This window comes from Phyllostomus hastatus, unplaced genomic scaffold, assembly GCF_019186645.2.
Source record: "Phyllostomus hastatus isolate PE091 unplaced genomic scaffold, TTU_PhHast_1.1 phas_contig_283, whole genome shotgun sequence".
NCBI classification, from domain to species: Eukaryota; Metazoa; Chordata; class Mammalia; order Chiroptera; family Phyllostomidae; genus Phyllostomus; species Phyllostomus hastatus.
In genome coordinates this window covers 15,955,625-15,975,672 of record NW_025333833.1, presented here as the reverse complement: position 1 = coordinate 15,975,672, position 20,048 = coordinate 15,955,625, and the positions used below count along the sequence as shown (strand labels likewise).

The window sequence follows — 20,048 nt, the reverse complement described above, 5'->3', positions numbered from 1 at the left end:
CGGCAGCGTTCCGGCTGAGGACCGCAGGCTGAGGCTCCGGGGCGAGTCCAGGGCTACGCCCGCCGTGGACATGGGGGCGGTGGGCGCAGGGCTGGTGGACTGCCACTGCCACCTCTCCGCCCCAGATTTCGACCGCGTAAGCGAGGGCAAGGCCGGCCGGGTGGGTGGGAGCAGGAAGACCCCCGTCCTCTTCCTTCAGGTTTCCTTTGCTCTCTTAAGAGGACGGAGCCCCGGATCCACCCAGGCCGGTTTATGGCCGGTGTGACTTGCATCTGTCTACCTATTCAACCACAATCATACTGATGTTTCTTTCTGATCCGGAATAGCATAAGCCCCCTGTCTCCACTTTAATTTGCTTTACCCGGTTATCGGAGTTCTTCCCCCTACCTCCGCTTGGCCCGGCTGAGAATGCACTTTCCCGTAAACACGGGCTCGCTCCGAGGCAAATAGAAGGAACAACGCACGCACAAGATCAGAGTTACAAAGTGTTTTACCCGCTACATTGGAAACTATAGGCTCATAATAGAGAAGGAAGAGCGGAGTCTACTGGGGGGAGCGGGGACGGTGGGCCAGCCAAACAAGAAGATGGGTGTACGGGGGTGAGGAAAGTGGGCAGGTTGAATTTGGCACCTTCATGCTACCAAAATACTGGATGGAGCCTGGAGAGACGCATGAAGCAAGAATAAAGAGGTTGTCAGGGGATAGGTCAGGTAGGTTGGTAAGAAGTTTGGATTTCATTAAAAGAACAATGCGAATCTAGTAAAGGTTTTTCTTTCCTTTTTAAGAGAGTGACAAGATCTGATATTCATTTAAGAACTATTTTGCTGATGTGCAGCAACCGGATAAAGGAGAGCAAGGGTGGAAGCTAGAAGACCACTTTGGAAACTTTTTCAGTATGTAGACAAGAGATAATGATGATTGCAGGGGAGTTTGAGAAAAGCAGATGGATTCCAGGTATATCTTACAGATAGGATCTGCAGTACATGCTGGAGAATAGAATGTGGAGAGGGAAGGAAAGAGGGGACTTGATGCTGTCGGGAGGTTGGTGATGCTGTTTACTGAGATGAGGGAAGACAGGTTGGGAGGGGAGGCAGAAGGAATAGGTTTGTTGGGGAGAGAACAGAGTTATTTATGCTTGGTACCTGTTGAAGCCTAATATCGTCCAAGTGGAGATGTCATATAGTCATTCTTAAATATGAATATTGGGTTTTGGAAAGAATAATAGGCTGCAAACAACACTTGGGGTCTTATTAGCATAATAATAGTTTTAAACCTGTGAATAAGATCACTTAAACTGAGTAAAGAAATAGGAGTGTACAGTCCTGAAATCAGAAAGAGGAGAGAGAGCCAGTTAAGGAAACTTAAACAGCAGCCAATAAGAGAGTGGTGTCTGCAGGAGAGTGGCATTGCCGAAGCCAAAAGTGGAACATATTTCAGGATGGAAGGAGTGGACAAGTGAGGAGTTCCTAAATGCTGTTGAGGGGCAAAGTAGGAGGAGGACAGAGAAGTGTCCTTTACATTTGATAGTAACAGTTTCTGTTTTAATGTAGAGGGAATAGATGCCAAGTTTTCTTAGAGAAAGAAAGAGGAAACAGAAGGCAGGTCAGTGTAGGTTCTTCACATTCCACCATACTGTTCCTCGCCATCATTGTCATTCTTTATGTTGCTTCAATACACACAGCTGAAGAGCAGTTACTTATTCATCCAGAGTAACTCTGATAACTTATGCTTATTTTAGGATCTGGATGATGTGTTGGAGAAAGCCAAGAAAGTAAGTCAATATCTATAATTTCTCTTTTCTTTTTGTTTTCCTTCTAATTTTAGATTAGAACAGTTTGAAATTCAGATATGCTCTGTTGATGCTTCAGTAATGTTACATTTATTGTATTTATTATGCAACAGGTACTGACTAAGCCCTCTCTGTACATTATTTCATTTAATATCTCACAACAACCTTCTGTGGAAGCTACTGTTTTTTAGCCCAGGAGTCCCCCAACCCTGAGCTGCAGACCAGTAGCTACCCACAAGCAAAGCTCACCTGAGCTCTGCCTCCTGACCCCACCCCTCCCCCCACATCCACACCAAGGGGGTGGGGTGGGGAGAGTGAAGCTTACCTGAGCTCTGCCTCTGGCCCCTCCCTATTCCTCAATAAGGCCAGCAACGCTCACCTCCCCTTCCAACCACCCCTCTCCACCCTCATCTTCCACAAAACTGGTCCAGTGGTGCCAAATAGGTTGGATACCACTGTTTTATCTAACCATTGCCCATTTTATAGATGAGGAAACTAAGGCACACAGCTAGTAAAATGGTGCAGACAAGAAAGTCCATTGAAAACACATTCCCCCAGCCATCATGCTCACCAGTAACATGGAACAGATTAGTCCATCTGTCAGCTCTAAAGTTAACATTTTTTTGGAGATCTTGGAGAAATTATAAAAGTTTTCTGAGACATTTTTGTTTGGGAAAAAATTATTAATTTTTGGAAGTGTTTATGAAACTCACTATAACTAGCATTTCATAATCTTTCCCAATATTGTCAATCAGAAGTGGCTGCCAGTACATTTTTATATACAGCCACTGTTCACTAGGACAGGTCAATCAGGAGTGTAGGCTTTGGAGTAACACAGGTCCGATGATCTTGGGCAAGTTATTTGACTCTGTCTAAAATTCTGTCTCCTGATCATACAGTAGATTACAGCAATGCCTACCTCATAAGGTTTTGTAGATTAATTGAGGTGATGTTTATGTTCACTGAACATAGTAGCTGAAACATAGTAAGTACTCAGTGATAGCTATTATGATTATACTGATGGAGTATAGATGAACAAAGAAAACTTTACATTTATAAAAACTATATTGGATGTATATTGCTTGAAACTCTAACTTCTCTATTCTTTCTCTGTTTCAGGCCAATGTTATGGCTCTTGTGGTGGTTGCTGAACATTCAGGAGAATTTGAAAAGATTATGCAGCTTTCAGAACGGTGCTACTTCTCATTAAGAACTTAAAGAGTTGCTAATAAAGATGCAGTTATGATATCATGTTTATAATCTCAAAGATTATCATTTTTAAGAAGAATGAGAAGGAAAATATAAAATAGCCCTAAAAAATTCTTTCCTACTTATTCTTTAGAGCAACATTGTCTGCTACGCTAATAATCTACTTTCTCAATTCATTTTACACTTTTAGATACAGCGGGTTTGTCCTGCCCTGCTTGGGGGTCCATCCTGTGCAAGGACTTCCACCGCGAGACCAGAGGAGTGTCACGTTAAAGGTAACAGTCCCATAAAACAAAAACCTTAACAAATGATGATCCCTTTGGCTCAGTAATCCTCCTTTTTCTGATTTGAAGTCTAAGACAATAATCTAAAAGAAGGAAAAGAAGAACCTCCTTTCCCAAAGATGTTCATTGCAGAATTATTTGTAATAGAAAAAAAGGAGAAGCAGCCTAGTGGCCCAGAAATAAAAGGATAATTAGTTTGCTTGTAGAGTGTTAAATGTAATGCATTTGTGAAAAATGAGGATTATAAGATTTATGTAGCAACATGGAAAATGTTTACAGAATAATATAGGGAGAAAGGCAAGAGGCAAACAGCTTATTTGCTGAGTGACATCGTATACAAACATATCCTATAGGGAAAAGACTACAAAGAAAAACACAGAAATGATAGTAGCTGTGACAATCTTGTAGAATTACAAGTGATTTGTTTTTACATTTTTAAAAATCATATTTGTCATCCTGATTTGGCAAAAAGGTGGTAAAATATCCAAAGAAATGTACAAATTCACAAGTGCAGTAGTCTAAGGGAACAGATGAGTTCAGGTACACAGTGTCTTCTTTGAACGTTGAACCATCCGCACAGGAGTGCCCTTGGTCTGTTACACTGCATGGCTTTCATACCCTCTGTAAAAAAGATCCTACCCACGAGATCTCATGGACTCACAGTAGCCAGTGTGTCTTATATTTCCGACTTGTCAGGGAGAGGCACAATTTCTTCAGTGCCTGATTACATAATGAGACCAATAGCCCCATTTTGAAGAAGGGAAGACTTTGTGTTACCTATAACTAAATAAAGATACGAGGTCTGTCATTTTTTATAATAACAAATCTGTATTCCTACATGTAGATACTCCACATAGCTCTCCTTATTTTGAAACAAAATTACTTTTAATTCACTTCAGGTAAAAAATAAATACTTCTTATTCTTTAGCTCTCCTGAATTGTCAATGTGATAAAAGAAGCTGAATTGCCAGGGAGTTACAACTTCCGTAATGCTGGGGGTCATATCAGGATGGCATTTGTTGCATTTATGTAGAGATTTACCAGTACAGTAATAGGCATTCATTCAGTTAGTCAGGCATGTGTTTGCTGAGCACCTACTGCATTGCAAGTGCTGTAGAGCAGTGTCTCTCTCACAAAACTAGATTCGGATCGGGGCAGACAATGAATAATTAGATACGTGAACAGGAAAACTCTAGGTAGCGCTGAGTGCTTTAAAGACAGTAAAACAATAAAGACAACAGTTATGTGATCGGGATTGAGGGTGCCAGGTTTTAGATTGTGTGGTCAATGGGGGACTCTCTGAGGAGCTGGCCAAACAGAGAGAGGGGTCAGGGTGTTGTAGGCAGAGGAAACAATGACCTAGGATAGGAACGAGCTTGATGTGGTCAAGGAGGGGAAAGGAGGCTGATGGGACCAGAGGGAAGGGAAGTCCTAGTGGCGAGGTCAGTGGGATTTGACAGGGGTCACCTCCTACAGAGCCCTGTTAGATTTCACATCAATGGGGGATTTCAAGTGAGGACTGATAAAATGTGATGTGAGTTTTGAAAAGAACCCCTTCACTATGGTATGAAGAATGAATTTTGAAGAGGGTGAAAATGCAGAAGGGAATACAGCGAGAAGGTATTGCAATAGTGCATGTGAGAAATGATGGTAGATTGGACCAGAGGCAGCAGTGCAGGTGAAGAGAAGTAGATGATTTTGGTGTATTTTTGGTATGAATGTAGAACTGATAGGACTGTTTAACTTACAAAAGTAATTAACATATCAATAATGTACTGGAAATTCTAGACGGTCAAAGTAGATACGGACTTATCGAATCTCAGGGTGGCCCTCTGGAAGAGACCAGAGATACACAGTTACTCCTACTTCAGTCCTAGTGTGTATTCCACACCGTTGTTTTGTTCTCGCGTGGTAATTAGACTGTGAGCCCCTGACAGGTGGGAGGAGGTTAGGACTGTAGCGAGCATTCATCACATTAGCTTGGTTTACAAACTGGCAATTGCCTAGCATCGCACAAATCTTTCAACATATTCCTGAGTTCATTTATTCAATACACATTATTACCAGGCAGGGTTCAGGTCCCAGGGATACTTTGCAGAACCACGATTTGCTGGCCACCATCTGCTGCCCCTACGGGCAGGTCAGTTCCTCTCCTATTGGCTCCTGCCCCTGCGTGGCCCACCGCACTCATTTTGGTTGCACACGTGACCCCTGTTCTAGAGGTTCTGAAGCCTAAACGTTTTCTTTAATAAAAATATCTTTTGTAATCATTTAAAATCATTCAACATAAACTTTCTTTCCTTTTCCCCCTTTGCCTTATTCTTTCTTTTCCTCTTTTCCTCCTTTCTTTTTTCCTCTCTCCTCTCTTCCTTTAGCAGCATATTGGAAATAGCCTGTGCTTTGAAGTCAGAGAGCCCTGAGCTACTGGCATCTGTGATCTGTGGCCCTTAACTTTGCCAAGTCTCAGTTTCCTCGTGTGTAAATCATGAATGATTATATAGTAGTAGTAGTATTCCCAGTCACAGTGTGGAGAGATACAGGATCTTTAAAAACCCCATAACAGAGTCATTAGCTGTTAGGGAACACCCTCTCTGATATCTAGTGTTGTATACTCAGCTCCTCACGACAATATGAATGCCTCTTCACTGATTTACTGGAAGGTATTTCTGAGGCGTTCACTCACTCTCCCTCATCTCCTTTTCTCCCTCTCGAGGCATAATTGTAAAATCTCCTCCTGTTCCTCTACCATCTGTTTTCCTTCCCCTTTAAAATTCCCCCTCGTTCTGATTATCCTTAGTAGAAGTACCTTGCAATTTACATATCCCATGACTGAAATCCTTAAAGTACTTTAAAAGAAGCAAATTTTCCTTATATTTGTCTTTCTCTTGCCTTACAGGGGAAACCTCACAGGGCAGATTCTCTGAGTGAAATAGTAGTATCATGGAAAGTAATGGCACACGGTTACTCCAAACGGTTGACAAACAAGCATATATTTGATAGTGTTTATATTGTTGAACCTTTAGGACAAAAATAGACTAAGCAGGATTATAAAGATAAAAGAAATCAGTAAAAATTGTACAAAGGATGTGTGGGGTTATCACTATTATAAACTCATAGACCACCAGTACCCTAAGAGGAGAACATAACGTAATGTACTCCCCGAAACTCACTCACAAAGGTGCCCACCTGGTGGCTTTCTTCTCTCCTGTTCAGATGTTCCAGGAAATCAAAGCCGTCCTCCAAAATGCCAGGAAATGCTTCCTAAGCAGAAGAAAGTGTTTAAGTGTGAATCTTTATAAACAGTTGTATTCTTGTGACCTGAATGGGGGTGGGATGTTACTGCTCAAATTTCCAAACAGAAGTGCTCACCATTGTAGAGGGACTACTCTTCCTAGTTCCTCAACCGGTTAAAGGAATAGAATGGATGTAAAGGACCCAGTACAGCATAGTGCCCGGCATGTCATATGTGTTTGTAAAATGTCAGGTTCCTTCTCCTAGTTTAACAAATATACTTTCTTTTTCTCCCAGGATTTGGAGGTAGCTTTGCCCATTATTGAGAATTATAAGGATCGATTGTTGGCCATTGGAGAGGTAAACACCTATTAGCTGATCAAATGATATATGATCTGATTCAGACTTTGATATATGAAAATAATCCTTGTGTCAGTATTGGTGATTATAACTGACTTGGGTGATTATGTTCACCCCATTCAGCTGAATGATAGTTTATCAATACTTCCTCAATATGCAAAAGAGCTTGGGATGAAACAATAGAAAGCCTTACCATAGGCTCATGTTAATACTTTATTAGCATTTCTATATATTATGCTTTTTTTTCCTTAAATATGGGTCAGCTCTCTAGTAATTTCAAGTAGCATATACAAGAGAAAAAGCTAAGATGGTGGACTAGGTAAACATAGTTCGCCTCCTCCCACAACCGCATCAACATTGCAACTAAAGTACGGAACAACCATCATTCAGAACTGCCAGAAATCAGCCTGAATGGAAGTCCTACAAGTATGGAATTAAAGAAGAAAACACAGCGAGACTGGTGAAAGGGGCGGAGAGACAGAACTGGCTGGTCCCACACCCACGTGTGGCAGATAAAAATTGGGAGGGATATCTCGGGAATCAGGGGTCCCAGCCCCACACCACGCTCCCTAGCCCAGGATTCTAGTGCCAGGAAGATAAGTCCCCATAACTTCTGACTATAAAAACCAGCAGGGATTGAAGCTGTAAGAGACAGAAACCACTGGATTCACAGGCAGTTCCTCTTAAAGAGCTCACACACAGGCTTACTCAGACTCACTCCCTCTGAGCTGCAGGTTGCGAGAAGCAGATTAAAAGGCATCATGGCATATGGGCAGGAGCTGAAGTGTCTGGCATCAGGGGGGCAGCTTTCTTCCAGACAGAAGTGTTGGCAGAGGCCATTGTTCCTTTTCTGAGCCCTCTCCCCACAGAGCCCCAGAGCTGGGAAGTGGGTGCCATATTTGAGTCTCCATCAACCTGGCTAACACTGTTTGCCCCACCCTGGGTGAATCCCTGAGGCTCCACCTCACCCCACCCAACTTTCAGGGCCCCCCAAGCTGTTTCTAGTGGCTTTTCCATACAGTTGACTGGTCTTGGCTCATGCTTCAGATTTTCCTAAATCATCTCAGGCAAGCAGCATATGGCCTCAGTGAGCCCCATATCTCTCACTAAGTGGCCCCAGGCCCAGCACTAGAAGCAGCTGGCCTTGGCTCACAGCTTGGCCTCGCCTGGGTGTATCTAAGCCCAGCACACGTAGCAGCCATCTGAAAATCACTTTGTAGCTTATGCTGGGTGCCCCCGGACAGAACACAGGCAGTGGCTGACCTTGGTCTGCACCTTCCAGGAAGCCCCAGAGCCTGCACACCCAGTGGACAGCTACAGGCCACATTGGAGCACCATCACCTAACCACCTCCAGAAGCAACACACTCAAGAGGTGGACTCAGTGGGCACCAGAGCCCTGCTGAAGTACATCCTGCTCTGTGGAGTAGGATTTGTGGAGCTGAGCCCTGCACAGCTGATCCTCCATGGTGGTTGAAAGTTGGTGGTCAGTGATCACAGCCAGGCATTGTAGCTGATTGGCCTCAGTAAACCCCTCCAGTTGACCTGCCAACAGTATAACCAAGGCTCAACTAAAACTGGAGGGTGTACACAGCCCACACAGTGGATGTACCTGAGTATCCAGCTTGGGTGTTGGGGAGGCTATGCCACTGGACCCTACAGGACACCTACTGCATTAGGCCACCTTACCAAGCCAGGGAGTTATAGCAGCTTCACCTAATATACACAGGCAAACAGAGGGAGACTGCCAGAAGGAGGAGACAGAAATATGTCCCAAATGACAGAGCAAAACAAAATTCCAGAAAAAGAACTAAGCACAATGGAGACAAGCAATCTACTAGATTCAGAATTCAAAACACTGGTTATAAGGATGCTCAAGGAACTTAGTGAGAATTTCAGCAATATAAAAAAGGACATGGAAACCATAAAAAAAAAAAAAACAAGTGAAGGCTACACTAACTGAAATAAAGAACAATTTATAGGGAATCAATAGTAGAGTGGATGAAGCCAAGAATCAAATTAGCAACTTGGAATATAAGAAAGCAAAAAACACCCAATTAGGGAGGAGGAGGGTATTAATGGGGTTCGATGGCAATGGAAAAAACAATAAAAACTTAAAAAATAAAAGTAATTTTTAAATATCCATTTAGAACAAGAAGAAAAATAATAAAAAAAAAATGAGGACAGTGTAAAGAACCTCTGGACAACTTCAAGCATACCAACATTTGCATCGTGGGAGTGCCAGAAGGAGAAGAGAGAGAAAGCAAGAAATTGAAAGGCTATTAGAAAAAATAATGACAGAAAACTTCCCCAACTTGGTGAAGGAAATAGACATACAAGTCCAGGAAGTGCAGAGAGTCTCAAGATGAACACAAAGAGGCCCACACCGAGACATCAAAATTAAAATGCCAAAGGTTAAAGATTAAGAGAAAACCTTAAAAGCAGTTAGTTACCTACAAGGAGCTCCCATAAGACTGTCTGCTGATTTCTCAAACTTGGCAGCCTAGAAGAGAATGGCAAAAAGTATTCAAAGTGATGAAAAGCAAGGACCTACAGCCAAAAATACTCTACCCAGCAAAGCTATCATTTAGAATCAAAGGATATATAAAAAGCTTTCCAGACAAGAAAAAGCTAAAGGAGTTCATCACCACCAAACTAGAATTACATGAAATGTTAAAGGGTCTTCTTTAAGAAGAAGATCAGAAATATGAACAATAAAATGACAATAGGTACATATTGTCAATCAATTAATTCTAAAAAACAAACAAGCAGAAAAGAAACAATCATCGATACAGAGAACATTTTGATGGCTGCCAGATGGGAAGTGTGTTGGGTGGATGGGTGAAGAAGATGAAGGGATTAAGAAGTACAAATTCATTGTTACAGAATAGTCAGGGGGATGTAAAGGACAGCATGGGGATATAGTAGCCGAAGAATATATTTGCATGACCAATGGACATGGACAACTGTGTGGGGGTTGCCTGGGAGGGGGCGGTTGATCAAGGGAGGCAAATGGGGGAAAATTTGGACAACTGTAATGGCATAAACAGTAAAATATAATAAAAAATAAAGTAGTATATACAAACATTTCAAACAGGGCAGAGTGTAATTAGAGAACACTTCTATTAAACAATTAGCAGTTATAAAACATTGTTATCACTTGGTAATACATTTCACTTCTAATTAAAGATAAAGATAAAAGATAAGAATAACAGTTAAACCAGAATATAGACTATAACAATGCATGCCAAAATAGTATCAAGGAAAGCAGTCATTCATCATCTTTCCTGTCCAATGTGATGACCACATGCAGCACTCGACATGTGACTGATCCAGATTGGGGTGTGCTCTTTAAGGATAAAACACACAGAGGGTTCCAAAGTCTTAGCACCCCAAAGACTTAATGTAAAGTAACTCAATCATTTATACATTGATTATGAAATATAATAATAATATATTACTGCATAATAAGAATAATAACATTTTTTATGTACTGGGTAAAATGCATTTAAAATTATTAAAATTAATATTATTGAAATTAATTCCACCTGTTTCTTGTCAGTGTTTTTGATGTGGCCACTAGAAAACATCCGTCATGTGTGTGGCTTGCATGGGTGGCACCCATTATATTCCTCTTGCGTGCTGTCCAAGCACCGCTCCATAGCATGACTTTGGGGTTCAGTAAACCACAAACATTTCACTCTGTTTTCCTTTTCTGTCGTAGGTGGGGCTTGATTTCTCCCCTAGGTTTGCTGGCACTGATGAGCAGAAGGAAGAACAAAGACAAGTCCTAATCAGACAGGTCCAGCTGGCTAAAAGACTGGATTTGCCTTTGTAGGTTCCTCAGTCATCTTTCCATAGTAACAGCTATAGAGCAAGTTAAATAATGATTCTTTTGAAATGGAGCTCTCCATTTCTTTTTCTCTGAATTACTTTAATAGAACAAAGATCATGTTATCACACTAAGTACGTAACAGGAATTTTTTTGTTAAACAGAAATGTTCACTCACGCTCAGCTGGAAGACCCACCATCAGCCTCTTAAATGAGCAAGGTATTTAGGTTCCTGAGACAAATGTGCCTACTGTTTAAGTTTGGTCATTCCAGGCCATATCCTCACAGGAAAAGCCATGTTTTAATTTGATTTCTTAAATGGGAGGAAAAGGGGCAAGGGTGGAGGTGGAGATCATCTAAAGTGATTTTGCAAGTTAGCCTACTGTTTATAAGGTTTCCAGTGTGATTATATATATCAGGCCAGGATAAAACAAATGAAAAATTGGATTAAGTAATTTATATTCCTGAAGTAGAAATGTATCTTATATGTATCATATTCTCAAACTTTTAAAAGTGCTATCTATGTACAGTAAGAAATATATTCTGATACTCAATATAAACACCAAAAAAATACCATGTTTTGGTATTAAGACTTTATTTTGAGATTCAGTCTGTTCAGAAAATTGACAAAATTTAAAGAACAGCATGTCCGTTGTGTGTAGGTGTATGTACGTGTGCACCTGCACACACATATACAAGCACACACTGGTCAGTCTTGACCCACTAAATTGGTTACATAACTGACTTGTGGTCGTAACCCACTAAGGTCACAACTGCTATTTGAAAAACTGCATCAAATAGTGAAGTAAACGTAACTGCCTGCAACTGGAAAGCATTGTGTTTCTCAGTGATGGGCACCAAACCCTTTTGGCATCACTGAGAACGTGATTTTTACGGAGGCCGAGCAGCCGCTCTTTAGGACCTGGAGGTGATTTTATGAAGCGAACTCAGCTGTTGGACCCGCGAGTCAGCTCACTCCCACTTCTTCCTCCACGGGCCTTCTCGCTAAGGGCTGCTTGATGGTGTAAGAACCTCCTGCTAGGACCAGTAATTCGACAGCTCTCAAACTTCTGGGAAATGATGATATGGGAAGATTAAATAATTATTTAAAAATTTCTCCTTCAATTTTATTTAATAATTTTATTCTGAAGATTAGGAATTTACTGTACTTTCATTCTACTGTACACTTATCCATCCTTTAGAGGTCATAGAACCTCAACTTTGTATCATAGTGACCAAATTTCTGGTCTTTCTTGTTCAGCCTGATGAATGGAGAACCTCCCATTGAGGAAATAAATTGGAAGTCTGATCTGTCTTTTATTTTTGAAAGGTGCTGACAAAGTGCTGCTCCATGCATTTGACGGTCGGCCATCCGTAGCCATGGAAGGAGTAAAAGCTGGATACTTCTTCTCAATTCCTCCTTCTGTCGTAAGAAGTGGACAGGTAAATTCTTTCAATAAAGTTCATCTCACACTTTGTGAAATACACTTTAAAATATGAGCTTTTATTACATACTTGTGATATTATCCTAGTTACATTACAAAAGTTAATCTTAGGTTCCCAACCTTATGTCAATATCATACTACCGTGACTACATTAGATTTACAGTATATTTTTTAAACAATTTTATTTTATTTTTAGAGAGACGAGAAGGGAGGGAGGAAAAGAGGGAGAGAAACATCGATGGGTTTCCTCTCGTACACACCCTGACAGGGGGCCAAACCGGCAACCCAGGCATGTGCCTTGACCGGGAATCGAACCAGCAACATTTCGCTTTGTGGGATGACACTCCAAACTGAGCCACACTGTTCATGTGGGCATTTAGCTCTTTTTTTTTTTTTTAGAGTACATTTGTTAGCTGGGGACGTTGAAACAAGGAAGCATAGGACAGAACAAACAACAGAAAGCTGGTGCAGGGCTGCTTTGGCTCTCTAGAAATGTGACAGGAGAGAAATGAGAAAGCAGGGTAAAGGGGTCCTGGAGACAGGTGCAGGGGGTGAGCCTAGGATGCGCTGCCACTGCCCACTGCGCCCCTGGTGTCAGGTCTTGAGCAGTCCCTTGGAGTTGAGGAGATGCACTCCCAAGAGAGAAGATGGGAAAGGAAAAGGCATGGACATGCTCCCCAGAGCGGGAGCACACCAATTAGCTCTTTGTTTTCAAAATCATTTTGGCTATTCAAAGTCCCTTGCCTTTCCATCTATATTAGAATCAGCTTGATTTCTACAAAAAAAGCTGGCTGATGCTTCTACTGGGAGTACATTGAATCTGTGGATCAATTTGGGGATAACTCATGTGAACATGCTAGATCTTTGATTTCTTTGGTCATTGTTTTATAGTTTTCAACATACATATCCTGCATGTATTAGATTTATCCGTTTCTTATTTTTCATTCTATTTTAAACAATACTGGTCTTAAAATTTTAATGGTCAATTATTCATTGCTGTTATATAGAAATACAGTTGATTTTTGTATATTAAATTTTATCAAGTGACCCTGCTGAATTATTCATTAGTGCTAGTAGAGCTTTTTAGGTTTTTCAGGATTTTTTATGGATTTGTTAACTTTCTCTCTTATGTTGCCTTTTCTTTTCTAATATTTGTGCCATTTATTTCTTTTGCTTGCCTTATTTCATTGGGAACAGCTACTAGTAGAATGTTGATTAGAAGTGGTAAAAACAGACACCCTTGCCATTTTCCTGATCAGGGGAAAATATTCATTCTTTTGCCATTAAGTATACTATCAGCTGCAGGTTTTTTTATAGGGTTAAGGAAGTCCCCTGTCATTCTAGTCTGCTGAGAGTTTTTATCAAAAATGGATGTTGGATTCTGTCAAATACTTTTCCTGCATCTACTGAGATGGTCACATAGTTCTCTTCTTGGCATGTAAATTATATTGACTGATTTTCTGATGTTGAACCAACCTGGCACTCCTAGGATAAACTCTACTTGATCATATTATCCTTTTTACAGTTTCTTAGGTAGAACCTTAGATTATTTGAAACGTTTTGTATTTTCTAACGTAGTTATATTATTAATGCAATGGTTGCATTAGCACTAACCACTTATAGTTACAATCCACAAATTTTGATATTATGCTGTGTTTTTGCTTTCTTACAGTTCAGAATGCTTTCTGATTTACTTTGTGATCCCCTCTTTGACCATAGTGATTATTTAAAGTATATTGTTTAGCCCTGGCTGGTGTGACTCAGTGGATTGAGCCCCCGCCTGCAAACCAAAGGGTCACCAGTTCAATTCCCCGTCAGGGCACATGCCGGGGTTGTGGGGCCAGGTCCCCAGTGGGGGTGCACATGAGAAGCAACCACACAGTGATGTTTCTCTCCCTCTCTTTCTCCCTCCCTTCTGTCTAAAAAAATAAATAAAATCTTTTTTAAGCATATTGTTTAATTTCCAAATACTTAGTAATTTTCCTGTTATCTTTCCATTACCAATTTTTACTTTGATTCTACTGTGTTCAGGAAACATACATTGTATGATTCTGTCTTTTAAATTGGTTGAGGTTTGTGGAATGGCCCCGAATATGGTGCACGCTTAACGAGAACGTGCATCCGCCTCTTGTGGGGTGGAGAGTTCTGGGGGTGTCAGTTGGTAGTTGCTCAAGATCAGTTTTCATTTTCCTACTTTCATACTTTGTAGGAAAACTTATTTAGTAGTAATCTTTAGCTGTGGCATGTTTCTTTTTTAAAACTAAAATTCTACTTTTTCTAATTTTAAAGATGATATTTGTACATTATAGAACATTGAATCACTTCCGAAAAGAACAAATTTTAAGTCAGCCCAGATGCTACCACTCAGGCAATGATTACTAATGTTGATCCACGTAAAATAAAATCGTCTCTTTGTTTTGAGTTAGCTTCATGGGTATCTGTTTGTGTCGATAAATGTGGGCTTATGTCATCTTTAAAATGATCTCATAATATCTCATCATATGGGTGTACTACAATGTATTTAAGCATCACCTTGAGTCAGTGATTTTCAGCAGGTGAACTGCAAGAATTTCTGAAACATGCAGTGCCTGACTATTTAGTCAGGGGCATGAACTTAGACTGTCAAATAAAAAAACGACAGCAGCCAACACAACAGCTGTGTGGTAGGACTGAATCAAACTTACACCTATGTTTTTGCCATACCAGCAAACAATATATTTTTGGTGTGCCACAGAATTTTAGTAATTAGTTTATGTGTGCCATGAGATGAAAAAAGGTCGAAAATCGCTGCCTTAAGTAAAGGCTATATTGTTTCTCATTTTTCACTGCTAGAAGCAGTACCTCCGTGAGTACCTGTGTACACCCACAGTCCATACACGTGCTTGTGCAGTGATTCCCTGCAAATGGAATCACTCAGGACAGGGTGTACAGTCATAAATTTTTTGTTAAATTGTTACATTTTCTTAAAGAACTTTATACTGGTTTAACTTTTATTGGCCAACAGTGTATGAGCATACCTTTTTCTGTGCTTTTGAAATTTTAATCTTAAAATGGCTTGATATAACAATATTCTACTCTGCATCATGTGTCTCCTCATTTTTTACTTTAACAGTGCAGTGGCAACAAAAGAATTATGTTCTTGGTATAAAACTCATTGAGTTCATCGCAATCCTTATAGTCCAGACAAAAAAATTATAAATAAGAAAATAAAGCCATCTACCACGCAATCTAACATGTGGGTATGAACTTTGGATTTATAAACATAAAGCCTTGAGTGACTTCAGGCGGACAGAAGAAAGGAACACCGGGTGTGGTGGAGGCCTACAAACCCCCTCCGCAGATCCTTCCGCGGGCTGGGGATGCGAGTGCTTGGCGCCCCCGCAGGGCGTGCAGTTGGTGACAGCTCCCTGGGTCCCCGGAGTCTCTGGGTAGTTTTCGGCAATGAATGTTTCTGTTCAAATCTACTAGTTATAGAATGGTGAGAACATAGGGAACATTTATTAATTGCATATTAAAGTATGAATTTTTTAAGTTCTTGCAGAATAGAAGGCATTGGCACGTGGGTTTAATGTTCCTTTTGTTATCTTTATTACTCGTGTTTTAAACTTACTAGTTTTCTCTTTTCTCCAAGAAGCAGAAACTGGTGAAACAATTGCCTTTAACCTCAATTTGTCTGGAAACAGATTCACCTGCACTAGGACCAGAAAAACAGGTAAATGATTGTCTGATTTCTACATTCTTTAGATTGTATCTTTCGTTTGAACTAGTTTTGATTTAGCTGTGTTTCTTGTTACAGTGTAACTACAACGGAATCCTTTTTTAATGCTAGGTTGAGAGGTTATATTAACTTAATTTCAGGTCTTTTCTAAATATTACTGTTGTGTCCTGAAGAATATTATTTTATTATGTAATAATGAGAGCCAGACCAATGCAGCAAAAATCTCGGTGTTGAGAGTCAGAAAGGCCTGGATTCAAATCCTCTCTCTGCTACCCACTAGCTATGTGACTCTGGACAAGTTAGTCTCTCTGAAACTTTCTTCATTTATAAAATGTGGGCAGAATAATAGTAAAATACTTTAAAGTATCACAGTGAGAATTAAATGGAGTACTGTATATGAAAGTGCCTAGCACTATCTGGTATATAGTAAAGAGGCTCAATAAATGTTTATTTTTGTTCTTTTAATTAGCATGTTATAATGAGGCACTATTTCTCCCAGTACAAGTATTGATATATAGTCATAGATTTGTTTATGTGATCTTTGTTGTACTCTTGTTATTGTAGGCCACAAAGAATTACAGTTTAAATATTGCTACTACTTTAAATTATAGTTTTCTCAAAGGAAGCCGCATTATCCGACTGATCTGTGGTAGACAGTACCAATTTCCGTCCCTCCCAACGTGCGGTTCCCTCGCGGCCCTGGCTGCCCGTCAGATCTGTCTCCACGCCTGCAGGACTCAGAGGCTTGGGAGCAGTAGGGATGCGTTTGTTAACAAACCGTGACTGACTGTGATTGCAGTGTGACGTTTGCTCACGAATGTCCAATTAGCTACACATTTTCATAAGTCAGCTCTTACAAGAACATAGAAGACAGAGGAATGAGGAACTAGAAGGTCACGACTCCTGTTTGCTCCTTTGGGTGCAGGACAAAACGGTACAAAGTTGTCTTCCTGATTGACATAAAACAGAAGGAAAAGGACCCAGTGTTTTTTCCTTAAACAGAAATGAATGTCAAGTGCTCTTGTAACTCAATTTTATATGTATATTTAGTTGATCTGATAAAAATTGTGAGTTTCTGGCATAATGCTTTGCACATAGTACTCAAAACATTTATTGAATAAGTGAATTTTTAACTGAATATGCTGTTTGTTAAGTAAATGTGTTTATTCTAGAAAATTAGAAATCACATAAAGTCGTAAACTAGAAAACAGAACCGTCTAGCCCCGGAAGGTTACCGCTAACTGTAGCGGCTAAGAACATAAACTCTGGTGTCCTATTGCACAGGTTCAAACCTCAGCTGGGCTACTTACCAGCTGTTTAGGATCCTTTCTCACCTATGAAAAGGGATGCTAGTAATAATAGTACCAACTCATAGAGTAATTGAGGATTAACTGAGAAATTTCACAAAAAACTTAGAACATAACCTCTCCTACAGTATGCTTAAGTAAATGCAAGTAGATGTGTCCTTCCAGACTTTTTATATCACATAGATACACATATGTATTTTTCATAAATGTAGGGTTAGCCTGAACATATCATTTCATAACTTGCTTTTATTGACTTTAGAGAGAGAAATATCGATGTGAGAGAGAACATCAGTTGGTTACCTTCTATACAATCTTCTGACCAGGGAGCGAACCCACAACCTTTTGGTGTATGGGGCAGTGTTCCAACCAACTGAGCCACCTGGCCATGGCTGGCATTTCCTGAATCAAACTGTGATGTAGCCTGTGAGGTGAAGAGGCCAAGCAGCAGTAGCATTGACCTTTACAAGCACTCAGTTAAGCAGCAAAACAAAGGACAGCCAATCTGTCAGTCATGCAGGCCACCAAGTGTCCACTATTTGCAGTCTGTTGGATGCTGGGACCTCAACTGTTAATACCCCAGAGCCCTTTTCAGGAGCAACACACACTTCAGTCAGTCTTACAGCTGTAGCTTTTAAGTTCAGCCTTTCTCCCCAGCCTCACTGCCCTCCTCCTCCTCCCTGTGGTTCCCCCAACAGTAAAAAGAGCTCATCAGTTGTTTTTACCAACTCATTTTCTTCTGTTTTCTCGGCTGTCTTCAAGGATCGCTTGCTTCTCTTGACAATCATGTTTGATTTAGTGTCTGCTTTGTTCTGTTTCAGGTACGGAATGAACCCCAGAACATTGCCATTTCCGCAGAGTATATTGCCCAGGTGAAAGGAATCTCAGTGGAAGAAGTCGTGGAAGCGACAACGCAGAACGCACTGAAACTGTTTCCCAAGCTTCGGCACCTGCTCCACAGATAGCGTCAGAACCAAACCAACTGCAGGGGGCAGCATTTGAGAAAAAGAAGTCCTGATTGAGAGTCTGAACTGAGGACCTGAAGAAATCGTTACATTGAGATAGAGAAGATTGCAGTTTCAGAGAACTGTTTCTCTTAGAAGTAAAACAGGGCTTGGATCCTGAAACCCTGGGTTCTGATTCTGCCTTGTGCTGTTTTCCAATGAACGGAGTCCTGGCAGGAGACTGGGACACACCACCCTGCTTCTTTCCGTGCCCCCTTAGACAGAACCACCACGTGAACTGACACCATTTCTTCTGCAAGGGTGGCTCCCACCGGTGAGACGGTGAGACGTAGGCGCCCCCAAGAAGGCGTGGGCGTGGCCAGAGTTTCACCCTCACCCCTGTCTCTTCCCATGGGACCCGTCTAGCGGAAGGGGACCTTCTGGTTCCTTACACTGTCCGAAATCGCCTCTTTTCTGGGTTTGTAAAATCGGACTTTTAGTCTTTGAATTATGCCTTTTTAAGAGAAGAATGTACAAGGTTTTATATTGATCTTAGATTGTGACTTAGGAGGCCAATGTTTATACAATCACCTGTTAAATACCAAACCCAAAAATTTAGTTAATAAACTGATTTTGTTTCAGTCTGAATTTTGTCACATGTTTAAAATGTAAATAGCTTTATTAAACAGGTACTTGATGACTTTTGCCTGTAGTAAAATTTTATCTTTTTAAGTTTTAAAAATCTGAGGCATAAAAAGAGTTCTGTGGATGGATGGTGGTAATGCTAACAAAACAGTGTGAATGTACTTTATGCCACTGAACTATACACTTAAAAATTATTAAGGTGGTAAATTTTATGTTATATGCATTTTACCACAATTTGTTGAAAAATCTTGTGTAGTTTACCAGGTTATATGATCCATACCAAAGCCTGAATTTTTAACTTTGTTAAATTATTTAAACAGCAAATGCAGGAAAAAGTACCAATCATGGAAAAAATTAACTTCCTGAGAAGCAAAGTGATTTTACATAATCTTCAATATTTTAAAATTTATAGAGGAATTAAAACTCTTTCTGGGGCCAATTGTCCTCGCTGAGAAGCTGGGTGGGGTGCCTTTCTCACCCGCCCACCGCATCATGACAGGTGAGACCCTACCTTTGCCGGGGGTCGTGTTAAAACTGGACTCCTGAGCTCTCCTTCAGTTCATCGCTCTTTCCTGTTTCCTACCCGCTGCCCACGTTCGCTCTGTTGAACTTTCATGTTTAAATCCTTTACGATCTGACTGAAAGGACTTCGCCTTACCTGATCACCCCAGCCAGACATGATCCCTGCCTGTAAATTGTAGCCATTTTTTTCATTTAGTCATCAACTTGTTTCATTTATTACACAAACAGTTACTGAGCCCCTGTAGTCTAGGCTGCAAACTACAGAGAGGAATAAGATATCACAATTTAGTAAGGAAGATGGACAAGTGACAAATAACTGCAAAGCAATGTGAGAAGCACCATGACAAAGGAGGGGAAAAGTGCCATGAAACCAGTCTGACGACACGTAACACACACTCCTTTTCAGTAGGTTTACCTCATGTGTGTTTTTTACTTTGAGATTGCAAGCCTTTTGAGAACATGCCTTTTTTAATAAGGGTTTTGTTTTTGTTTTTGTTTTTATTTTATTTAGTTTTAAATAAAGAAATTTATTTATTTAAAAGAAAGAAATATCAATTTGTGGTTGCTTCTCATGTGGCCCCCACTGGCGGGGACCTGGCCCACAACCAGGCATGTGCCCTGACTGGGAATTGAACTGGTGACCCTTTGGTTCGAAGCCTGTGCTCAATCCACTGAGCTACACCAGCCAGCACAAGAATGTGCCTTTTTTTTTTTGTTTTGTCTTTGCATGGCCTGACACAAGGTTTATGACATCATATGCTCTCACA

General features: G+C 40.6%; 1 protein-coding gene across 2 annotated transcripts; it reads left to right on the top strand.

Annotated features, from left to right (window-relative positions):
- Nucleotides 1-6: 6 nt before the first annotated feature.
- Nucleotides 7-18,762, top strand: TATDN3 (TatD DNase domain containing 3). Of its 2 annotated transcripts, none has more exons than XM_045838547.1 (10): nt 7-136; nt 1,739-1,771; nt 2,909-2,982; nt 3,189-3,273; nt 6,811-6,873; nt 10,596-10,705; nt 10,868-10,923; nt 12,034-12,146; nt 15,783-15,860; nt 17,992-18,762. In XM_045838547.1, the coding sequence occupies exons 1-10, from the start codon at nt 71-73 to the stop codon at nt 18,133-18,135; spliced, it is 822 nt and encodes a 273-aa protein (XP_045694503.1). In that variant the 5' UTR covers nt 7-70; the 3' UTR covers nt 18,136-18,762. The 2 variants fall into 2 exon arrangements, with proteins under 2 accessions (XP_045694503.1, XP_045694502.1); XM_045838546.1 differs by having other exon boundaries at nt 15,780-15,860.
- The last annotated feature ends 1,286 nt before the right edge of the window (nt 18,763-20,048 follow it).

What these genes read in the sequence shown, in the direction of transcription:
- TATDN3 (XM_045838546.1), top strand. Translation starts at nt 71, where the DNA reads ATGGGGGCGGTGGGCGCAGGGCTGGTGGACTGCCACTGCCACCTCTCC. An exon ending in ATTATGCAGCTTTCAGAACG is followed by an intron (nt 2,983 to 3,188) that starts GTGCTACTTCTC and finishes TTACACTTTTAG; the next exon opens with ATACAGCGGGTTTGTCCTGC. An exon ending in CAGCCTCTTAAATGAGCAAG is followed by an intron (nt 10,924 to 12,033) that starts GTATTTAGGTTC and finishes TATTTTTGAAAG; the next exon opens with GTGCTGACAAAGTGCTGCTC.